Source organism: Larus michahellis, chromosome 8 (genome assembly GCF_964199755.1).
Source record: "Larus michahellis chromosome 8, bLarMic1.1, whole genome shotgun sequence".
Taxonomy (NCBI): domain Eukaryota; kingdom Metazoa; phylum Chordata; class Aves; order Charadriiformes; family Laridae; genus Larus; species Larus michahellis.
In genome coordinates this window covers 6080894-6100277 of record NC_133903.1, presented here as the reverse complement: position 1 = coordinate 6100277, position 19384 = coordinate 6080894, and the positions used below count along the sequence as shown (strand labels likewise).

At 49.1% G+C, this 19384-nt stretch overlaps 1 protein-coding gene across 7 annotated transcripts in view; it reads left to right on the top strand.

Annotated features, from left to right (window-relative positions):
* CACNA1H (calcium voltage-gated channel subunit alpha1 H) overlaps positions 1–19384 on the top strand; it is a 254577-nt gene that overhangs the window by 117747 nt on the left and 117446 nt on the right. For 6 of the 7 annotated variants that reach the window (XM_074597412.1, XM_074597409.1, XM_074597411.1 and 3 more), the window contains exons 3-5: positions 9455–9566; positions 12593–12726; positions 17474–17571. In XM_074597412.1, coding sequence (XP_074453513.1) covers positions 9455–9566; positions 12593–12726; positions 17474–17571 — 344 coding nt within the window. Of the gene's footprint in view, positions 1–9454; positions 9567–12592; positions 12727–17473; positions 17572–17958; positions 18250–19384 lie in introns of those variants that run through there. The other variant, XM_074597413.1, reaches the window with a different exon arrangement.

Genomic DNA, 19384 nt, shown 5'->3' with positions numbered 1-19384 from the left:
GGTAGCGCTCGGGTTTTACGGATCCTGGTTTTATGCTCGAAAAGCCCCAAGAACAGGGGGGATTAGTGTTGCATTGACTGCGCCGCATCGGGAAGCAGCGCGAGCATGTGCACCCCTCGAGGTGCTTTTGTGCCTGTATCATCCTTTTAGTTTGAAGTTTAATCCCCAATAGCTGCGACTTGCTGCATCCCCCGTCTCGTCACAGCCTCACAAAGCTGTGACAACAGGCAGGGAAAATGAAGCTGTCTGACAAATGACACATGACAAGGAGTTGGAGTTAACTGCTTTTAAATTCATTGTGGCTGCAAAAGATTGAGCAAGGTGAATGATTTAAGGTGCATAATGAGATGGATTTAGCCTCTTTTTTACTGCCGTTGAATGAGCTGTGAACAAGCTTTGATCTCTGCGTTACAGTCCTTACCGGGATTTGTCAGTAAGGGGGCGTTATTTGAGGACCGCTGGCCATTTGCAATGGCTCGGTTGCACACTAGCGACTTTTCCCTGGCACAACAAATGCCACCTTCTCCACGATTTCAGAGCAAATACCTTTGGTGCTGCCCAGAGTGCCAAAACCAAAGAGGAGGTGTTCAAAGGGCACGTGGGCAACCTGGGCACGGAAGGCATCCGTTAGAATCATAGAATCATAGAATGTGTTGGGATGGAAGGGACCTTCAAAGGCCACCTAGTCCAACCCCCCTGCAGTCAGCAGGGACATCTTCAACTAGACCAGGTTGCTCAGAGCCTCATCCAGCCTGGCCTTCAGTGTCTCCAGGGATGGGGCCTCCATCAGCTCTCTGGGCAACCTGGGCCAGTGTCTCACCACCCTCATTGCAAAGAACTTCTTCCCAATGTCTGATCTAAACCCACCCTGCTCTAGTTTAAACCATTGCCCCTCGTCCTGTCGCTACATGCCCTTGCCAACAGTTCCCAGCTTTCTTGTAGGCCTCTTCAGGTACTGGAAGGGGCTCTAAGGTCTCCCCAGAGCCTTCTCTTCTCCCGGCTGAACAACAATCCATTGTGCAGCAGGTCTCAGGTTTGCGGAGTTCTGGGCTCGTGCAAGGGTCTCGGGAGCCGGGGGAAGGTTTCTGCATTGCGTGGTGATGAACATCACAACAGGGAAGTCTTCCAGGGTTGGGATGCCCCGGCCGTAGCACTTACGGCACATCCGGGAGGCCCAGGGCTGCAACCTGCCGTGCTTCAGCCAAAGATGATCTAGAGGGGCCAGATCCAGGAGCTCTGCCCCAAGATCAGCTCCTCGATCTCTGGCTGTGCGAGGCAAAGGGAAGTATTCACATTTTGGGGGAGAAAGGCACATCCTGCAGCAGCCCGGCAGAGCGGCCTGTTGCTCAAGGTCCATTTAGGGCTGGTACCGGGTTGGAGTCCCGTTATGGTTATTTTATAGCAAACTAGTGGGTTGCAAATATTCCAGTAACTCAGGCTAATCCTTTCTTAAACAAGAATTCTCTGCAGTCAGCCCCATCTCCAAAGACATGTGCCAACTTGGTGTCTTTCGGGCTGAAATATTACTTCTGGTCTGCGTGTTTGTGGTGCTGTTGGGGAGATAGATATTTCTGAAGTGCAGCTGCCTCATTTTGTTTTACAATTCATAAGCAAACGAACCCGAATGATCCAGTGCAGTATGGGCACTAAAAATAGCTTTAATCAATCAACTTTTTAAAAATAAGAATGTTCCTTAAAATTATGCCAGCACCAGCCAGCGCTGCCTCTTGGGAATTTTATTCTGACTCATTTTTCTTCCAGTTCTGTTCTTTCTTTTTCTTTCTTTTTCTTTTTTTTTTTTTTTTCTTTCCCCCCCCCGCTCTTATTTACCAAACATCGTTGAGTTTGGACTGTTTTCTGTTACTTAGAATACAGGATGAGGTGAATATTGCAGACTTTTAAAGCTATTTTTGTCACTGGTGGCATGAGGGGATGGGAAGCGTTGTTGCTGTAATTTGCCGGTATTTGGGCAGCACCTCTAAATACTGGTAAAACAGTCACCTAGGTACTTTTAATTCAGTATTTCTATGCCGGAGCAGCTTCCCAACCATGCCCAAACCTTGCCGGGTGGCCCGTATACCAGTCAGAGATGGACACAGAGATGCGGTGGCAGTGGGACAAGGCAGCAGCCGTGGCCACCCCGTCCCCTGCTCTTCCCCCGTCCCCATCACCTTCTCCTGCAAGTGCTTCGATGCTCCACAGCTTTGCAGGAGCCCTGCTGCCGTCTCGTCCTGGAGGATGACCAAGCTGGTGGGCATCCTGGTGGCCTCGGGGGCCTGCTGGACCACTCGGGCGGAGGATAGAGCCCCTCTCCCGCCTCCACAAGCCTCTCCTCCTGCAGCCGCTTGCACTCTTGCCGCTGCCGGAGGACAGGTGCCACGTTGGATGGTTTACAAGTCTGTCCTCAGGTTTCCAACCGGCCTCATTTCTAAAGGCGAATAAGGCGGTGCTTTTGCAAAGGGGCAATTACACGCCCGAGTCCTGCTGCTCTCCGATGAGCGGTACGTACCCAGCTCACCAAGAGTGCTCTGAAAATCCCAGTCTCTCGGATGTGTGTGTGTGTATGTGTGTATATGTGTGTGTGTGTATATTTAGTGCATTAGTCACATCTTAGACTATAAAAACTGAAACTTCAGTTGGCTGCTTCTTCTGTAAACATATGTTCTCCTTGTAACTATAACTTGGCTTTTCTTGCTTTGCGTTATTCCTCCGCGTTGTGCGCAGTACGTACAGATCTGATAACAGTAACAATCACAATACCGCCAAATCCAAGCGTTTATAATAATGGGTTAAGTCTCCAAAATCCCCTGACTGGCTTATAAATAATAAGATTATGTGAAAATAGTAAGCGCCATGGTCTTGTCTTGCTGCTTTTCAGTTGCTGGGCGGTTGGGCTTTTGGCTCCTGCCTCTCTCCAACGCGAGCACGGAGAGATGAGGGCTGGGGAGGGGAACTTTTAAATGAAGCTGAGACTGATCCCCCTGAAGGACCCGGGAATTTGAAGCAGCGTGTCCTTCATCACGAGGCACGGGATGAAAGCAAAGGAGTTTGTGACACAGCGGTAATACAGTCCTGGCATTTTTTTGCTGTGTTTATTGCAGAAATATTTTTAGAATTAGAGTGACGGATGGTAGGGATTATCTCCTTGAAAATGGGGAGGCACGGACTGGCCGAATCGCCTAACGGAGGAGAGCGGTTGCGTTACGGTACGTCTGAGCCTGACGTGGACCCACGTCACTGGAGGTTTCTGTGCGTTACTGGGAGTGGGGAAATGACCGACGCAAAGTGAACGAGACACGGCGCAGGGCTGCAGACAGGGCAGCCTACTCTGTACCTGTGCAATTTTAAATTAGATATTGAAAACCTAGCTTTCTAACAAGACCAGCACTGTCTTTTTTTAGGTCTTTTCATTTTTATATTCAAGAAGACCTTCGGATTTTTAAAGAAAATATTACGGTTTGACCTGCAGGCCAAGAAATCCCCGTACAGCATTGCGCAAATGTATGAGGACCTGAAAGTCTTCTAGAAACAGGAACTATCCACGTTGTTTTGCTGGCCAAAATACATGAAACAGAGATCCATGTTGCATCATTGTAGTTAATTTTACATTTCTTTTTTGGGCCAAGAATCGGAGGTTTATGGCGGGAAGGAGCTGGGGGACGCTGGGTTTGGGTTTGGCATTTTTCAGTTCAGCAGAGTCATTCTTTTCTTCTGCCTGCAACCATCCATGTCATGGTGTGCAGACCATCTCCGGAGGAGACGGAGCCGTCAGGCCTGGCTGGGGCTGGTCTTCCAGTTTCATTAGATCCGTGCCTAAACCAGTTGAGCTAAACAAGTGCAAAGCTGCGAGCTCAGTGGCGACGCAGCTGATTCCTGCTTTTTGCTTAAGTTTGTTCTGTTGCCATAAATTTAAAAGATCTCTTTTTAAGTTAAATGTGAGGGTCTGAAGGACAGAGTGCTAAAGTTCTCCCTCTGGATTTCGTCCGTGTGACCCGTGGGCAGGTCCTCTGCATGCCACCAGATGGAGATGAGGTGGTGACACCGGGGTCGCCCCGTTCCTCTGCTCCTCGGTTTGGGGCCCGAGGTCAGCAATGCAAAATGTCACGGGTGAACTGCTTTAAAAAGGGAGAGAGGAAAAGAAAAAGTTAAATCAGAGGCCAATTGCAAACTTGTCTTCAGGAAGCACTTGCTGCATTAAGAAAACTTGTTGATGCTACGAAATGCCGCAGCACTGCAGGCATCCTCGGTGTGCTCGGCTCTGCATCCTGAGGTGCAAGGCGACTCTGATGGCCCACTCTGCTCTGGACCCACCAGAGAGCAATTTTAAAGATTTTTTATTTTTTTTTCCCTGTGTGTGCTAGCTGGATTCCTTAATTCATCAGTAATGTCCTTAGGAGATGAGAGTCTTGCTGTGTCACTGCCTCGGTGACAGAGGAGCCCTGCCGAACCGCACTGCCGGTGGCAGAGGACAGGGGCTGCTGACAGAGGCAGGAGGTGCCGGGAGCTCTCCCTCTGGGCAGGACACACGCACAGCTCCTACAGCTCCTATTTTTGGTTGCCTGCTCCTCAGACACATCGCCTGGCCCTGATACCAGTGGCTATAGGTGATGTGGAGCCCATGAGTGGCCACCCAACCTCAGCTCCTGCCATTTGGTTTTACTGCTGGAAACACTCGAGCTTCTCTTGAGCAACAGCTTCAACACACCCTTGAATTCCCATCTCTCTTTTTAAATCGAGTCAAGGCCTTGCCAGCTAAACTGGCACGGCAGAGGTCGGCGGGAAAAGCAAGTCTTGCCCATGCTGAGGCATCTTCTGGTGACCTGAGCTCTTCATCCTCAAGCCACTGGTCCTTCCCTGGAGGCGATTTCAGTAAAACAGTGTGAAAAGCTGCCCAAGAGCATCAGCACCAGGAGAGCATCAGCACTAACAGCAGGTGGGGACAACAACACTTTGGGGCAGAGCCTGGTTTTTGTGTTGCTATTTTTAAACTCGGGGCTAGATTTTAGTGGAAGAGGCTGTTTTGATCCCGCAGCGCGGGGCTGTGCGGCCGGGAGCAGCCCCCCCGGGCAGGCAGGGCTCTGCCGCTCCCCAGCTCCCACCCGAAGGGCACCGGGGGATTTGAGCTCGGCCCAGATACGCTGGAGATGTCATTACCCGGGAATTTGTGGCAGAGGAAGAAACATTAAGCAAATCTTTTGCAATTATCTGTGCCTCCAGCGGTTAGTCTAGATCTCCCCTTTGCATCTTTTTCTTTTTAAATCTCCTGGTCGCAAAGTTGGCTGCTTTTAAATTGGGTGGTGCTTCGGTGGCCTCCAGAGCAGCAGTTTCCATGGTAACTCAGAAGTACACGTTTTTGCACAGTCACGGTTTTAGCGGGTCGCAGCGACCGCTGCTGCCGGAGGACCCCGCGCCAGTCCTGTCCCGAGCCAGTGCCACTGGGGGTGCGAGCAGGAGCCTCGTATGGCGGAGTTTGGTGTTACCATCCCTCACCTTCCTTGACCTCCTGGTTACAAAAAAGCCAGGCAGGGTGCGCGGCAATGCTGCAGGGGCACCCACAAGGCCACTCTGTGCTGTGGGACTTCTGTCTCCAGCCACATCTTTGCTGGCACAAGCCCGGTGTTGGGCTGCTCTTGGACTTTTCTCACCTTTTCCTCTCTCTTTTTCTCTTCTGGGTGTTTTCCCGTCATTATCAGAATGGGGCTTTTCTTTCTTGATGGGCACTTCAGACTGGTCCGGGCTCCGTGGGAAGGATGCTGCGATAAGATGCCCTCTATAACCCCACCCTGCAAAGCAGCATCACCTCCCGCTGCCCAGGGGTTTGGTTTGGGGCATCTCCACGTGGCTGCTGAAGGTCGTATGGCTTTGGGGGGGCTCTGGGAAAGCAGCCGGAGAGGGGTTAAAGCACAGCTTTTGGGGTTTCTCCAGAGCCAGGAGCAAGGAAAGGGGGAGTGAACTGAAATTCGCTTGAATATCTGTGCAGCGGAGGGAGGGAGGATTAGTCCCGTTAGGGCAGAGCACTCGGGGTAATCCCGCTTTCGAATTAGGGATTTCACTGTCATTAATCTGATGTGAAAATAAATAGGGCAGGAGCTTAATGCCTTTGAGGGAGCCGTAGGCACGGGAGGAGAAGGTGGGCTGGAGGGGCTGAGCAGGGACAGGACCGTTCAGCTCAGACCCCTCCAGCCGCATCCCCTCGGGAAGGGTTTGGGGATGAGGGAGGACAGGAGCATCCCTGGGAAAGGCCTGAGCCCTGAGCAGGGGCTTCCTCCCCCCTCCTCCGGTCCGTTCTCTGGCCAAAGCAAAACTGTTCCCTACAGTGGATCTTTCTTCCACTTTTTCCAGCCTTTTTTTTCAAAGATAACACGAGTTTTCCTTTGTCTCTTTTCTTTCTACATGCGGTATCGTTGCCATTTTCCATCTCGCAGCTGTGGCTGACCCTTGCTGACTGAGCTGACAGCCTCTAAATGTCTGTGGCCACAAAGCTAAGGGAGAGCCTTTCTTTTTTCTGTTAGAAAATTAAAACAACTCTTCTGGCGTCCTGAAAGACACTGAATTTGTCTTTGGCATTAAATGGACCGCGGTGGCGCTGCCTGTCTTTAAGGAATCGGGGCATTCATTTTAACTCCACTGACAATTCTTCTCATGCAGGTGGTTATTTAACCAGAAAAACCACAATTAGATCATTTAGAAGAAAGAAAGAACAAAGTTTTTTTTAGAGATGTGGTGAGCAGAGCGCCTGAACAAAGGTCCAGGGTAACTCAGCAGAATGGGGGCTTTACCCCACGAACATCTTCAGCCTTAGGCCTCAGTCACTCCACTGAAATCATGAATCAGGGGCAGATGCCGGATCCAGAGGGCAGGCAGGTTTTCTGCTTGGAAAATTTTCTTTTTGAAATGTTTGTCATTTTCTATCATGATGAGCAGCAAACAGGCACCAGCCCAGAAGCCAGAAAAGCACAGGGGGTGGGAGGCCCTGGCATCCATCGGGGTTTCCCCATGCTCCCGAGGACTCCCTTCGGCAACGGGCTGTGCCTCTGCCTTTCTGGGGACAGACTCTTCCATGTTTTACGCAAAAAAGTCTGTCTTAATTGAATGTTGCCATCAAAACTGGTCCACGCCAACGATTCACTTTTGACCAGTCAGTGTTTTCTAATGGAAAGCAAAATCTAATTCTTGATCGGTTCTGCTAGAAACAGATCTCAGGGGTAGAAACAAGGGCTCAGGCAGTGGGGAGCAGGATGGAGAACAGCAACGCAACCAGCAACCCTTGGTGGATGGCGGATTCAAAAGCTTTATCGCTCCTGTGGCAGGGAAAAGCCTAGGTTGTACGATTCCCCATTGCTGGAGCAGCAGGGGATGAAGCCGGCAGTGGGGCAGGATGGAGGAGCAAGGCTGGAGCAACCAGGTACAGGACCAGTGTGCTCCCCTCCTCCGGGGGGAAGCAGGAGACCTAATTCAGCAGCACAGTTATATTTTTATTTCTTTTTAACATTTCCAAATCCACGTGGTTTTATTTTTTTACTTTAAAGGCAAAAAAAAAAAATAAATCTCCAAATATAATAAGTGAAATGAATGCAACTGCAGGCACCCTGGGAATGGCGCGGGAGCCGTGTTTACAGGGAGTTCCACATGAATCCCATCAAGCAATGCAAATATCGTAAGTAGGATGTGGCCACGGGTTGGGCTTTGTTTGGGTCTGATGCGGGCTGTTTTCTCTGCGGAGCAGGATTACCACTCTGCTTCTAATTAGGCAAAAGGGAAGGGGATCCAGAGAGCCCCTAAAGATGTCAAAAATCAGAAAGAAGTCATTGAAGGGAGGGAGAAATTAAAAAAGAAAAAAATAATGTTGGTATTTCAGCGATGCCCAAGTCCTCTGGGGCTGTAGCCAGGATCTTTGCCTGCTCCATCTCCTTCTGCATCGCTGACAGGGTGACCTGGGTTTTTATTTCATTTGTTTATTTGATATCATGCATTTCCATTTCAGACAGGTGGGTTTCCAAGTCTGACGTGTTTGGTCTCCAGCTCCGAGGTGCTCCTAGCTCTGAATTAAAGCCCTCTCTAAAACGAGAAGTGGTTTGGGTTCAGCTTTTAGGGAAGCTGCAGGACCTTACCCACTGATTTCTCTTTTTTGCTTTTAACCTGGATAAATGAGAGCGTGTGTGCAAAAGTAGTTTGAGATTGCAGCCCTGCACTTACCTGATCTTATGCTGAACTGCTAAAATGCCAGATAAAATACTTATAAAAGCAGCAGGGATAAATATGTTAGGTAGTTTTGTTCAGGTTTCCAGAGCAGGGGAATTGTTGTTATCAGAAAATAAGACAATGTCTATGTGCATCTTTCTCGGTGATCCCTTGCTCACGTACGCTTGTGTGTTTGAAAGCATAAAGGTTTCTTCATGCACAGATGTTTCCAATTATTTTCCTAAGAACAGTTCTCTCATTCATGCTTAATTTGTGAAACTCCTGTTTACTTCCCCCAGATCTTTTTTTAATTATTTTTAATAGTCATACCAGCCGCGGTAATTGTAAGCTCCGAGCCTATTTTGCACCGATGCAAATCACCAATTACTACTTTGAAACTGGTTAATGTTAGTGCAGTTGAGCACTGGTCGGTCCTGGAAGAGAATATGGTCTCTTTTTTTGGTGACCAGAGACATCCAACCTTGAGCTCTTTCCATTCCTTTCGAAGCCTGTGCTGTGCGTCCTGGTTTACATCCCATATCACAACGTGCCACCGTCCTTGTCCCTACCAGCTTGTGCCATCAACTTGGCTTTGCTTTGCCTTCATCCTTGGAGTGATCTAGAACTATAGCTCCTTGAGACTTAGAAACCAGTAGGAAGGAGATAGCCTGCATTCAGCACCCATTCCCATGTGTCGAGACGGAAACAAGGAGAGCAGCCTCACTGGTTGGAGCAAGGAACCAGGTACAAGGGGGGTTTCTGGTGGTGTCTGAATTAATTTATCTTTCTTTGTCTCGCTTTCTCAAGCTTGTTAGTGAAAGAGTTAATGCTAGCGGACGTGTGGGATGATTCACTGGTAAAACCCTTTGAGATCTGGAGATGAAAGTTGCTGTGGGAGGAGGACAGAGGCGGCTGTGCTCTCGGCTGCCCCTGGGCATGCATGAAGTAGAGAAGAGGATGGCAATGTGGAGGACTTGAGATGGAAAGCAAAGCGTAGCCATCAGCCTGGTTGTGCCTCTCTGACTTTGCTGTGTGTAGGAAATGAAAGGCATCCTTTGTCCCTTCATCTCAACAGGAGTACCCTTTCTAAGGCCCTCTCCTCAGTTGCCAAAAACTTTAAACCTTAGTAAATCGGTGATGTTTTTCAGTGTTTTCTTCTGTGCTTTTGGGAGGAGTGGAGGCTTTTTGATGTGTAAATGGTGCGGTGCTTCAGCTTCCCCCCTCCCGATGGATGGCCGCTGAAGCTGTGCTTTCCTTAACGCTCTCCTCTCACCTGGTTCGAGCACGTCAGCATGCTGGTCATCCTCCTGAACTGTGTCACCCTGGGCATGTTCCAGCCCTGTGAGGACGTGGAATGCCAGTCGGAGCGGTGCACCATCCTGGAGGTAAGGATCCCATGCTGCCTGCTTGCCTGGGACATGTTGGGTGCGGTGGGGTGGGGTGGCCATCCTGGGAGCTGGGACCCCCATCTTGTCCCTTTTCCTCAGGATCCAGCCGTGAGAGCCCTTCCCATAGGGATGTTTTTTCCAATGCAAAGTCTGTCCTCCGAGGAGACCTGCTGCCATGGCCCTAGGTGACACCCGAAGGCTGGCTGGACTTACTCCAGCAAGATCCTTTCTCTGCACAACCAGTAAGGGTAGGGGGGCTCCAAACTGGACATCCAGCTCCCACTGGAGGCATTGAACACTTTTTAATTACAGGATGGCCAATGCCACGGGGAACCTCTTGCTTGCAGTCAGTCGGTTCCACCTGAGCCAGGTCACTGCCAGCATCTCTTGGATTGCTGCAGTCTGGCCTGTGCAGTATGGCACCAGCGACTGCCATTCCCTTCTTCATGAACAAAAAAGCACGGGACGGGCCCGTGCCTGCTCTGCTCCATAGCAGAGCCTACCAGCTGAAGTGCAGCATTGCCAAGTGCCGGGATAACTGACCTTTGGGAAATGCATACTCGTAACAAAGCTTGCAGACCCTTGTTGGCCACCCCAAGCTTAGTGGGGCATCACGCATGTCACTTCTTCCTTCGCTGTGTCCTGGCAATCCCCTTGCTGCCATATGCCCGCAGGATTCGTTTTGGAAGCACATCCCGGCAGCATCTGGTGTGTGGGCTGCACCTTGGCGCTGGGCTTCCTGCAGCAACTCAGTTCTCGGGCTCGGAACCAGCTTTCCTTGTTTCTAATGCATTACATCAACCTAGGCAGGGACTACTGACATGTGGTAGCGTAATGGGCTTGTTTCGTTCGAGTCCTGCACGGATCTGCTGCTTTACCTCCCTTTGAGCGTTTCAGCCGTATAGGAAGGCCAGTGGGATCCTTCCAACAAGCCTCTCCTGCCTCTTTCAGAGCTTGATCCAGAACTGCCTGCACATGCCAGGAATCGCAGAGTTTATCATCAAACCCTCTTTCAACCTTAAAAGAGGATCTGTTAAATGCAGAGCCAAGTAAACCAGATGAATCGAGAAGCCGCTAGAGGTTTGTTGTGGAATGAGATCAATTTTGGAGAAACTGTTGCCACCAGAGGCATCCAGCAGAGGGATCATCTCAGAGGGTCAGGCTCAGGGTTGGTGTGAAGCGGCATCCAGAGGTGGCTCGTCCATCTCCTTCACCAGAAAATGTCACGCCGCAGGCAGCTGTGGGCTAAGCTGCCCCCAGAGAGTCCATCAGAAAGTGTCCAATCTCTCCTGAAAGGTTACGCTGCCGTTTTTCTGCCTGTATTTGCCCACACGGGCCTTTGTTTGAACGATGTCCATCCCTGCCAAAATGTCCAGGCAGACAAAGGGAATCCTGCCTGGACGAGGAGGTGACATTATTGGATGCTCGTTATTTGCTTCCTTTTATTCATAATTTAATCAGGTTGCAATTGCGTGGTTTGCGTGGTCTGTTCTCCCCAGAACAGACACACATACAGCCTGCGAGGAGCCCAGGCACTGAATTTGGTTTCTAATACCAGCTGAATGATCACAACATATTGAGTATATTTGCAAAAACCAAAAGTATTATCCTGAAGGGTTTGCAGGCAGAAAAGGGCTGCAAATTCACCCTGTCACAGCTTGCAGGAGGGAATGGAAGCCAGAACATGAGGTAGAAAAGCCTGAACTTCTTTGTGGAGGCGTTTGGATGCCAGTTATTAAATGAACTGAAATAATGGAGCAAAACTTCTGTGTAGTTTATCAAGGGAAAGGTTGGTTGATAAAGCCAACAGCCAGAAAAGATGGTGCTCACGCACCGCCGCGCAGGGGTACATGGATGCGCAGTGGGAACTTGGCTTCCATGTGGATGTTTTGTTAATTTTACCGTTAATCCACCCAGGCCTCAATGTGGAAGTGCCAGAGACACAATGCCAAACAGTACGGTCATGAAGAGAGTGGTTTGGACAGCAGCAGTCATGTCTGTAGATCGAGAAGTTCCTGTGCTTTATCAATTCTGTCATTCAAAACAACAAAGTCTCTGCGCATGGTTTAAAAGCAATCTGTATCTCCTGATGTTCCGAGTTTACAGGCGTTTACAACAGAGCCCATTTCATGGTATCTTCACGTACACCCACATTTCATGCGTGTACTTGTAGTCTCCAGGAAGGCTGGAGAAATCACAGCTGTCCAAGTCCCCGCTACTCTACAGAAGTCACTCTTTAAGTAAAGGCCGAGGCATGTTCTATAGGGCAGCAATGGTTTAATTTGTGTACCTTTATTTTCTCTTCTTGTTTTCACAGTAATCTAAACCCCAAAATTTTGACCTTCATCTAGAGGCTCCTGCGCTGGGCACACGGACTTGCCAGCAGGATGCCCTGAGCCTCTGCACCACGAGGAACCGCTCCGGTCATTCCTCACGTGCAGCAGAACTGCCCTTAGAGTTACTGGTTCAGCCTCTGCTTGATGTGCACGTTGACGCCCAGCTGTGTCTGGGTCTGTGGGTAGGAACCTGGTCCTTTTGGGAGTCCATGAAGGCATCAGAGGTGAAGCACATCCCCCTGTGTTAGATGGGACAAATTCTTTCTAAGAGGTATGAGCCGCCCAGTCTGGAAACTCGACTTCCACTGCAAGTTGCTGAGACCTCACAAACCTAATCACAAGTTGCTGTTGAATGTATAGGCTTTAAATGCCAAGAAAAATATTATCCCGCCTCTACAACAGTGATGTCTTTGTACCTGTGTCAGTAGATTAATAGACGCTGCTAATGCTTCCCAGGCAGTGGGCTGACCCAGGAGCTGTGCTGAGGGGTTACCATCACCCCTCAGGTATTGCAGGTTTTATTTCAGAGTTTGGTAGGTGGCACTTTGGTACCAGTGCTTTGCCTTGCGGCGTCTGCCGGGGTCTACAGAGTCCCGCTGCGGTGGGAGCGCTCATGTCTCTGCCTTCCTTTTCCCTGATAAGAGAGCACGGCAGAACTGACTGTAATAATCTTTTACTGGTCTCCAGGCATTTGACGACTTCATTTTCGCTTTCTTTGCGGTGGAGATGGTCATCAAGATGGTGGCTCTGGGGATCTTTGGGCAGAAGTGTTACCTTGGAGATACGTGGAATCGCCTGGACTTCTTCATCGTGATGGCGGGGTCAGTAACAAAACCTCATAAATTTGCTCTTTGCGGTGAAAGCAAGAAAACCCCAGAGCCGAGTCTGTAGGTTGTCCTGGCTGGTTTTCATTATGTCTTGTGAAAGCTGCCAGGCTCAAGCTAAGGTAGAGTCTCCTAAGTCTCATTGGGTTTCACCTCCGGCAACCACGCTGGATTGTGGGGTGGGGTATGAATGCCAGGGCAAACGCCATTGGGTTTTCAGTAGTAATCCTTGCGCTATGTCATCTCTGTCAAATCAAGTGCACGCTGATCTACTTCTTGGGATGGCCGGTACGTCCCAGTGCTTGTGGTTAAGGTCGCTGTCTCCGGAACGGGTGGAAAAAGCAGACAGCAGCTCAGCCCCACCTCTGCTATGTGGCACCAGGAGAGTGAGGCGGAGAGGCAGAAATTGGCCAAACAGGGAGAATCTAGCCCAAAAGTCTGGTTCAGAAGGTTGAAATCCCAGTGGAAGAAGCTGGCCAGAAGTTGACCCAAATTGTGCACCAAGTGTGTGCAAATGCTTCCTGAAAATCCCTCTTGGTTTACATTTTGATACTGTCTCCCACAGCTGCTTATTTATGCGGGTTGTGTTAATAAACAGATATAAGGAAGATCTGGGTGCTTTTGACACCAGTTCCCTCACCCCCATAGAGAAAAACGGAGTCGACTAAAAGCTTGGCAACTCTAAAACTTTTTTCTATAAATAAATGGATTTTAGAACCCCCAGGCTCTCTTACCTGCTTAGTATAGCCTAGAAAGGGATAGACTGTTTAATTACAGAGCTCTGCCTTATTTCTGAATCCCTGGGTTTATAATGCCCAGCCTGGGGTTAATTAGAACATTCCTGTAATATGTTGGGGCATTTTTACCCTTACATTAGCAACGCACGATCTTCACTGCGCTAATGGAGTTTTGTTTTGCTCCGTGTTATTTGTCTGGAATACAATTAGGAAAGGCCTTACTGGTTTGAATAAAACATGAGCTCTCCTGAGCGGAGCTTCCTTTGAACCTGTGTGCAGTTTCAGCCCAGGAAAGAACAGCAGGGACGACAAAAGAAGCAGTTAATTATTTTTTCTTTCCAAAGCTGCTGGAGCATTTGAGAAGTAGTAGGGGAAGAGCAAGGCTGTGCTTGCAGGGGGAAGTCGGGATCAGAAATCTGCCATCCATAACCAACGTGCCGACAGTGTTTCCCCACGCTGAACCTGCAGGATGAGCTTTCCTGATGGGTGAGCAGAAGTCGCCCGTATCATCAAACAGATCATCCCAGCGAAGCGGCAGAATAAAACAGCACATGCAGGCAGAAAGGCTGAACCCTCCGCTCGTACCTCAGAGTCAGGTTTGGCACCAGGATCTTTGTTCACGTAGCACCTGGGACGAGGGGGAAGGTGGCTGGTGAGTCAACATGGTAATTTTCCAGGGCATTTCCCCACCCTCCGTGGCTGGCATATGTTTGAGAGGAACGAAAACAGCAAAAGCACCGGGATACCCCGACGGGAAGCCCTGCTGCCGGTCTGGTGATACTCAGCCTGAAGATGAGAAGAGCAACAGCCCCTTCTCTGGCTGATCCTGGGCCACCTCCAGATGATTTTGGTGTATTCGAGCCGTACCTGTGACATTATTTTCCGTCTCTCAGAAGAGAGGCTGGTGTGGGAGCTGGTCTGGCCAGTAATGCTGGTAGAGGGCAAGGAGAAGCTGTGTGATGGCTGGGGTTCTTCACCTCTCCCACCTTTTGATCCTAAAACCGGAGGTGTTTTTAGCAGGGAGCACACTAGTGGAATAACAAGAGTCGCTTTTTCCAGCAAGCGGATGGATGCGGTGAAGGTATTAGGAGGCTTTTTCTGATAAGAAGGGAAACAAGTGACAGGCAGCGCTGCCTGTTTTGTTTGTCCCATTCGGTCTCCTCAAATAAGCTGATTCTGCTTCCCAGCAAGTGTACCAAAGAGAGTGGAGGGTGAGCAGGGAAACTACAAAATAAACATATCTTCTGCCTCTAGCAACAGATTGCGTCTGAAGTTTGTTCCAGCACCGAAAGCCCTTTCATGTTTTGCTCGCCTGAGAAATGTACCCTGGAAAATTTCAGACTGAATGGAGCTTACAACCTTTCAATCTGTCCAGAAGCCAAGTTGAAAGCATTTCCCGAGCATCAAAAATGTTGCCCACAAGAGCTGAAACCAGAGAGGTGTCTTGTGCACCCAGTCCCTGGAGACGTTGCAGGCTCTTAGACATCTTTAACTTGACAGCTGAAGGACTGGAAACCGTTCGTGGTAGAAAACATCGCAAAGCCTTGTGCCTCCTTTTTTTTCCAGTACTCAGAAGCTGTAGGGAAACACCTACCAAGTGCCAGTCCACCCAGACCTCCAGTCCTTGCATACCCAAGATGTCCTGCTCCAGCAGGTTTCTGCCGCGCATTTCCAGCGTATTCTTGGCTTACAAGTGTGATACGAGAACAGGACCTCAAGCTTGGCCTTGACAAAGAAACCTTTGACGTTTTCATGAAGGTTTCAAATGTTTGCACTGCTTGTAGGAAATCCAATCTGGAATCCATCAAGTGGTTCGGGTTGGCTTTGGTGGGCGATGTAGAACCCCCTGAGACTTACTTTCAAATCCTAAATGGAGTATCATGGAATCGCAAAGTATCGGGGTCAGAAAGTCTGTTTCCTAGGCCAAATCCTGGATTATTCATCTTTTATCAGCCCCATTGAAACTCCAAGGGCCAAGTAAAAGTGAGGCCCCGGGAGTTGGCCCTTGAACACGCGAATAGTTGCATGTGGTCTCTGGAGAACAAAACCAGCTCCCACTGGAGCATTTCATACTCCTTTCACGTGCTATTAGTAGTTCAAAAACTGTTATCAGTTACACTAAAATCCACTTACTCAGCCCCCCGATAAATTGTGAGTGTGCTGTATTGGGACCACGCCAGCGAGTAGATTCAGGCTTCGGCACTATTCACTTCAGGGACTTTAAACAATGCTTTGTCTATTCCTGCAAGGTCTGTTTAGAGCAGACACCTGGTGCTGGCTCCAGGCCCCTCGACGCAGGTGTGAACGGGCATTTCCGATGGTTTTCCCACTGTGTGGTCCTTCGTGCGGCTCCAGGCTGCTTCCCACTGCTCTGCTCTGGCTGCTTAATGAACACCCGTTAGATTTAAAACCTGGTTTTGTGCCGTGCTGAGTTTTAACGCTATTCGTCATGTTCGGCTCAATTCCTACATACAAGCTTTAAGGTGGTTTAATTTATAAAGACTCGCTAACTACTTCAGGAAAAAAAAATGTCCCTGGCAGGTTATCACTAAAAACCAGCTCAAAATCACCAGGGTCTCTGCACGGCAAATGAAGGCTAACGGGCCAAAGTCACTTCAGTGCAACGGCAGTGATATCGCAGGGTTACACCAAACCGCTTCAGGACGAAGACAAAAAAGAGAAGCAAATATCAGAACATCTAGAGATTCCTAATTAAACTTTGTAGAGCACAGCAGGGCACCAAATATGAAGTGCAAGGCTCTGTCAGAGCAGAGCATGGGCACACAGGCAATGACGCCCCTGAGCAAGGCTGGCCTGAAACCAAACCTCCCTCTGCAGTTGCTGTCAGGATTCAACGGATTTCAATCCATTCGGCTGTTGCTTCAGTCCGTTCGGCTGTTGCTTCTTGATGGCACGTAACAATTTTGGTCCATCCTGGCTGCAGGGTGCTTCAATTGAAAAACCCCTCTTTCCACTGAAGCTTCTGAAGCGCCTGGTTGCAGCAGTTCAGCTCGTATTTGCCTTCCTGCTCCCATATCTGTTTGTTTATTTAAAAACAAAACACAACACAAAACAAAAGCTCTTTCTCCATGGGATCCAGCAGCTTACTCGCAGGGTTGCTTTTGATGCCGTTATGTTATTTGAACAGGCGTGGTGAGAGATTTGTGACATATTTACAAGTGCTTCCCTGTAGTCAAACTCATAAATTGTAATTACAGCCATGCTAACTAGCCATAACCCCATTAAAAAAACAACACTACACACATTTGCCACTCATTGCTATAAAAGAGCAAGAAAACTGACTTACTTAACGTCCTTCCCAGCCTGGGAGAGAAATGTTTATATGAAATGGAGACGAAGCATGAAAAAGAAAATGTTCCCTATTCTTAATAATAAAATGGAAACCAAGCTACTTTAATGTATGTCGTTTGTCGGCTTGGTTATTCACATTTTTGTCATAGGGGGAGAGATAAGCTGGCGTGAAAATACACTGGGGTGCTCGTAGGGGGTATAATATCAGAAACATCTTATTGACTTTGAGCTGCGTGGAGCTGTGCAGTAATCTCCCCGGGAAGGCTGCGGATGCGCCGCCGGCCGGAGCGCAATAAGCTAATGGAAAGGGAGAGCAGCACGGTTCAGGGAGCTGAGCAGATAGCTGGGGGCTCCCCCTCTCCTCCGAATTCTGTGGCCCCAACTTTGGAGCTCCTTGTTGGGCCAAGTCCTGCTTTCTGAGGTGTTACCTGTCCCTGCAGCCCGGGAGCACATCTGCCTGCCGGCCCCTGCACCATCGCTGCTCATGTGGGTATTTTCAGTCTCTCAGAGGCTGAAATATCCCTTATATTCCCTACTGACAGCATGATGCACATTATGAGCCGCAAACACAGAGCGGGTGGTTTTGCAAGCCTGGGCTCTGGCTCCCAGAGCGCGCAGGCAGCGGCAGCCCCCCACCCTCACGCCCAGACGCTGAGCATCCCACGTCCTGACACCTTTCTTCTTTTCCCCTGCAGCATGATGGAGTATTCTCTGGACGGACACAACGTGAGCTTGTCTGCGATCCGCACCGTCCGGGTACTTCGGCCGCTACGAGCCATTAACAGGGTCCCAAGTAAGTGACGCTTTCGTCGGCACTGGGCTGCCCGGCTGCAGCTCGCGCTCTGCCTGGCTCTGGGAAAACCAGGGGGATGAACCCACCCCAGCTGGCTCTCTGCGTGCTAAGCCTTGCAGTAGAAGTCTACTCTCCTGCTGCTGAGAGCAAATTCATTTATTTTAATTTATAATGGCAAGTTAGAGATCATTCATTATGGTTATCAGTGTTCGTAAAGGGCAAGGGAGTAGATTTTATACCGGGGGGGGGGGGGGGGCCCAAATTTTCGTGGCTGTTTTCCAACGTTTTTTGTGAACCCTCTGAGGCGAGTAACTCTCTGCTCCTAGCGCAAAGTAAATAACCAAGTTCCTATAAAGAAAGGGGAGAGGTCAGTGCTAAGAAGGATCTTCTTGCCCCGGATGGGTTCGTTTTCTCCTCTCAGCTATTTAAGGTCTTTCTGTTTCATTGTGTTCAGGATTAGAAGCGCAGCAGCCTCCGTTGCTGGTGAAATGCCGCAGAGGGTTTGCTGTCATGTAGAACAAAATTGGGTTCATCCATGATAGAAAGTTCAAGTGGCCCCTAAATCCATTTTCAAGTGGCTTCAGCTGCTTGTCTTCTAAATCCAATTTGAAAGACGAACCAACAAGTTGAAATAATTTCCTGCCAGAATCGGCCGTCTGCTGAGCAATCCGTTGCAAGGTACTAATTTCATAGCGCTTTCATCATTTTTTAACCAAAATCCACTCAATTCAAAATGGAACGGCATTATATGGAAATCACAGAGGTTCCTTGCCAAAAAAAAAAAAAATAAATGCATTTCCTGTTCTTTTTAAAAGCACGTTTGAATGACACAGCCCCGCCGCCGGTCCTCGCTGAACATCCTGCCTGGATTATTTGCCCATCGTGTCGGCACATCTAGGGACAGCAAAACAAACTCCCCCAGAAGGGTTTCGGTTCCAGCACCTCAGATGAATACGCAAGGAACAGATGGGTGTTTACGCACAGGAGTCTTTGAAGTTTCTCTCTGAGCTCAAATTCTTCAGGATTTTTTCTTTTTTTTTTTTTTTAGAAAAAAAAAAAATCGTAAATTTGACAGTGACATCATTAGAAGTTAAAAACAAGACAAAAAGAAATGAGAGGCTAAAAGGGACCACAAAACCCTCCGGAGGGTTGTTTTCCTAAGGAGGTTTTGTTACTAGGGTTTCAGAGCAGCTCGAAAGCACAACACGGTTTTCCTCAGGGATTTTGAGCACTCTGGCCTCGCTGGGATGGGGAGGAGCGGAGGGACACTGGCACGTGCTCGGCGCGGAGCCCTGCTGAGGTTTCAGGCTGGGGCGAGGATCAGGCTCGCTCGGAAGTTATTTAAACCCACGAAGCCCTTCGTAGCTCTCCCTTGAAATGGTGGGAGTCTCAAGCTGGGATTCAGCTGGGTTGAGAAGAGAAGCCGGGGAAATTTGAGGATTTACATGCATATTAAACCAAGGCCCAGAGATCCAAACGCCTCCAAGTCTAGGTGAAATTTTGATCTAGGTCCAGCTTGTGTTTTTCTTCCTTCGGAGTCTGATATTGAAGCTTCGAAGTAAGCCTTTTAGGCTGTCTTCTCTTACATTTGCCACTTGGATTTTTTTATTTTTTTTTAATTTTTTTTTCAAAAGACAGACGATAGAAAATATTGAAATTTTTGTTACTGGTATGTGAGATTAAATCCAAAGAGCTCAAGCCACGTTTGGAGATGAGCTGCCCGGCTTGACGAGCCACTAGGCTGGTCTTACAGCACTACCAGTGTCTTGAACAAGTGCCAGGGCAGGATTAGTATTCTTAGAAATATCTCAGT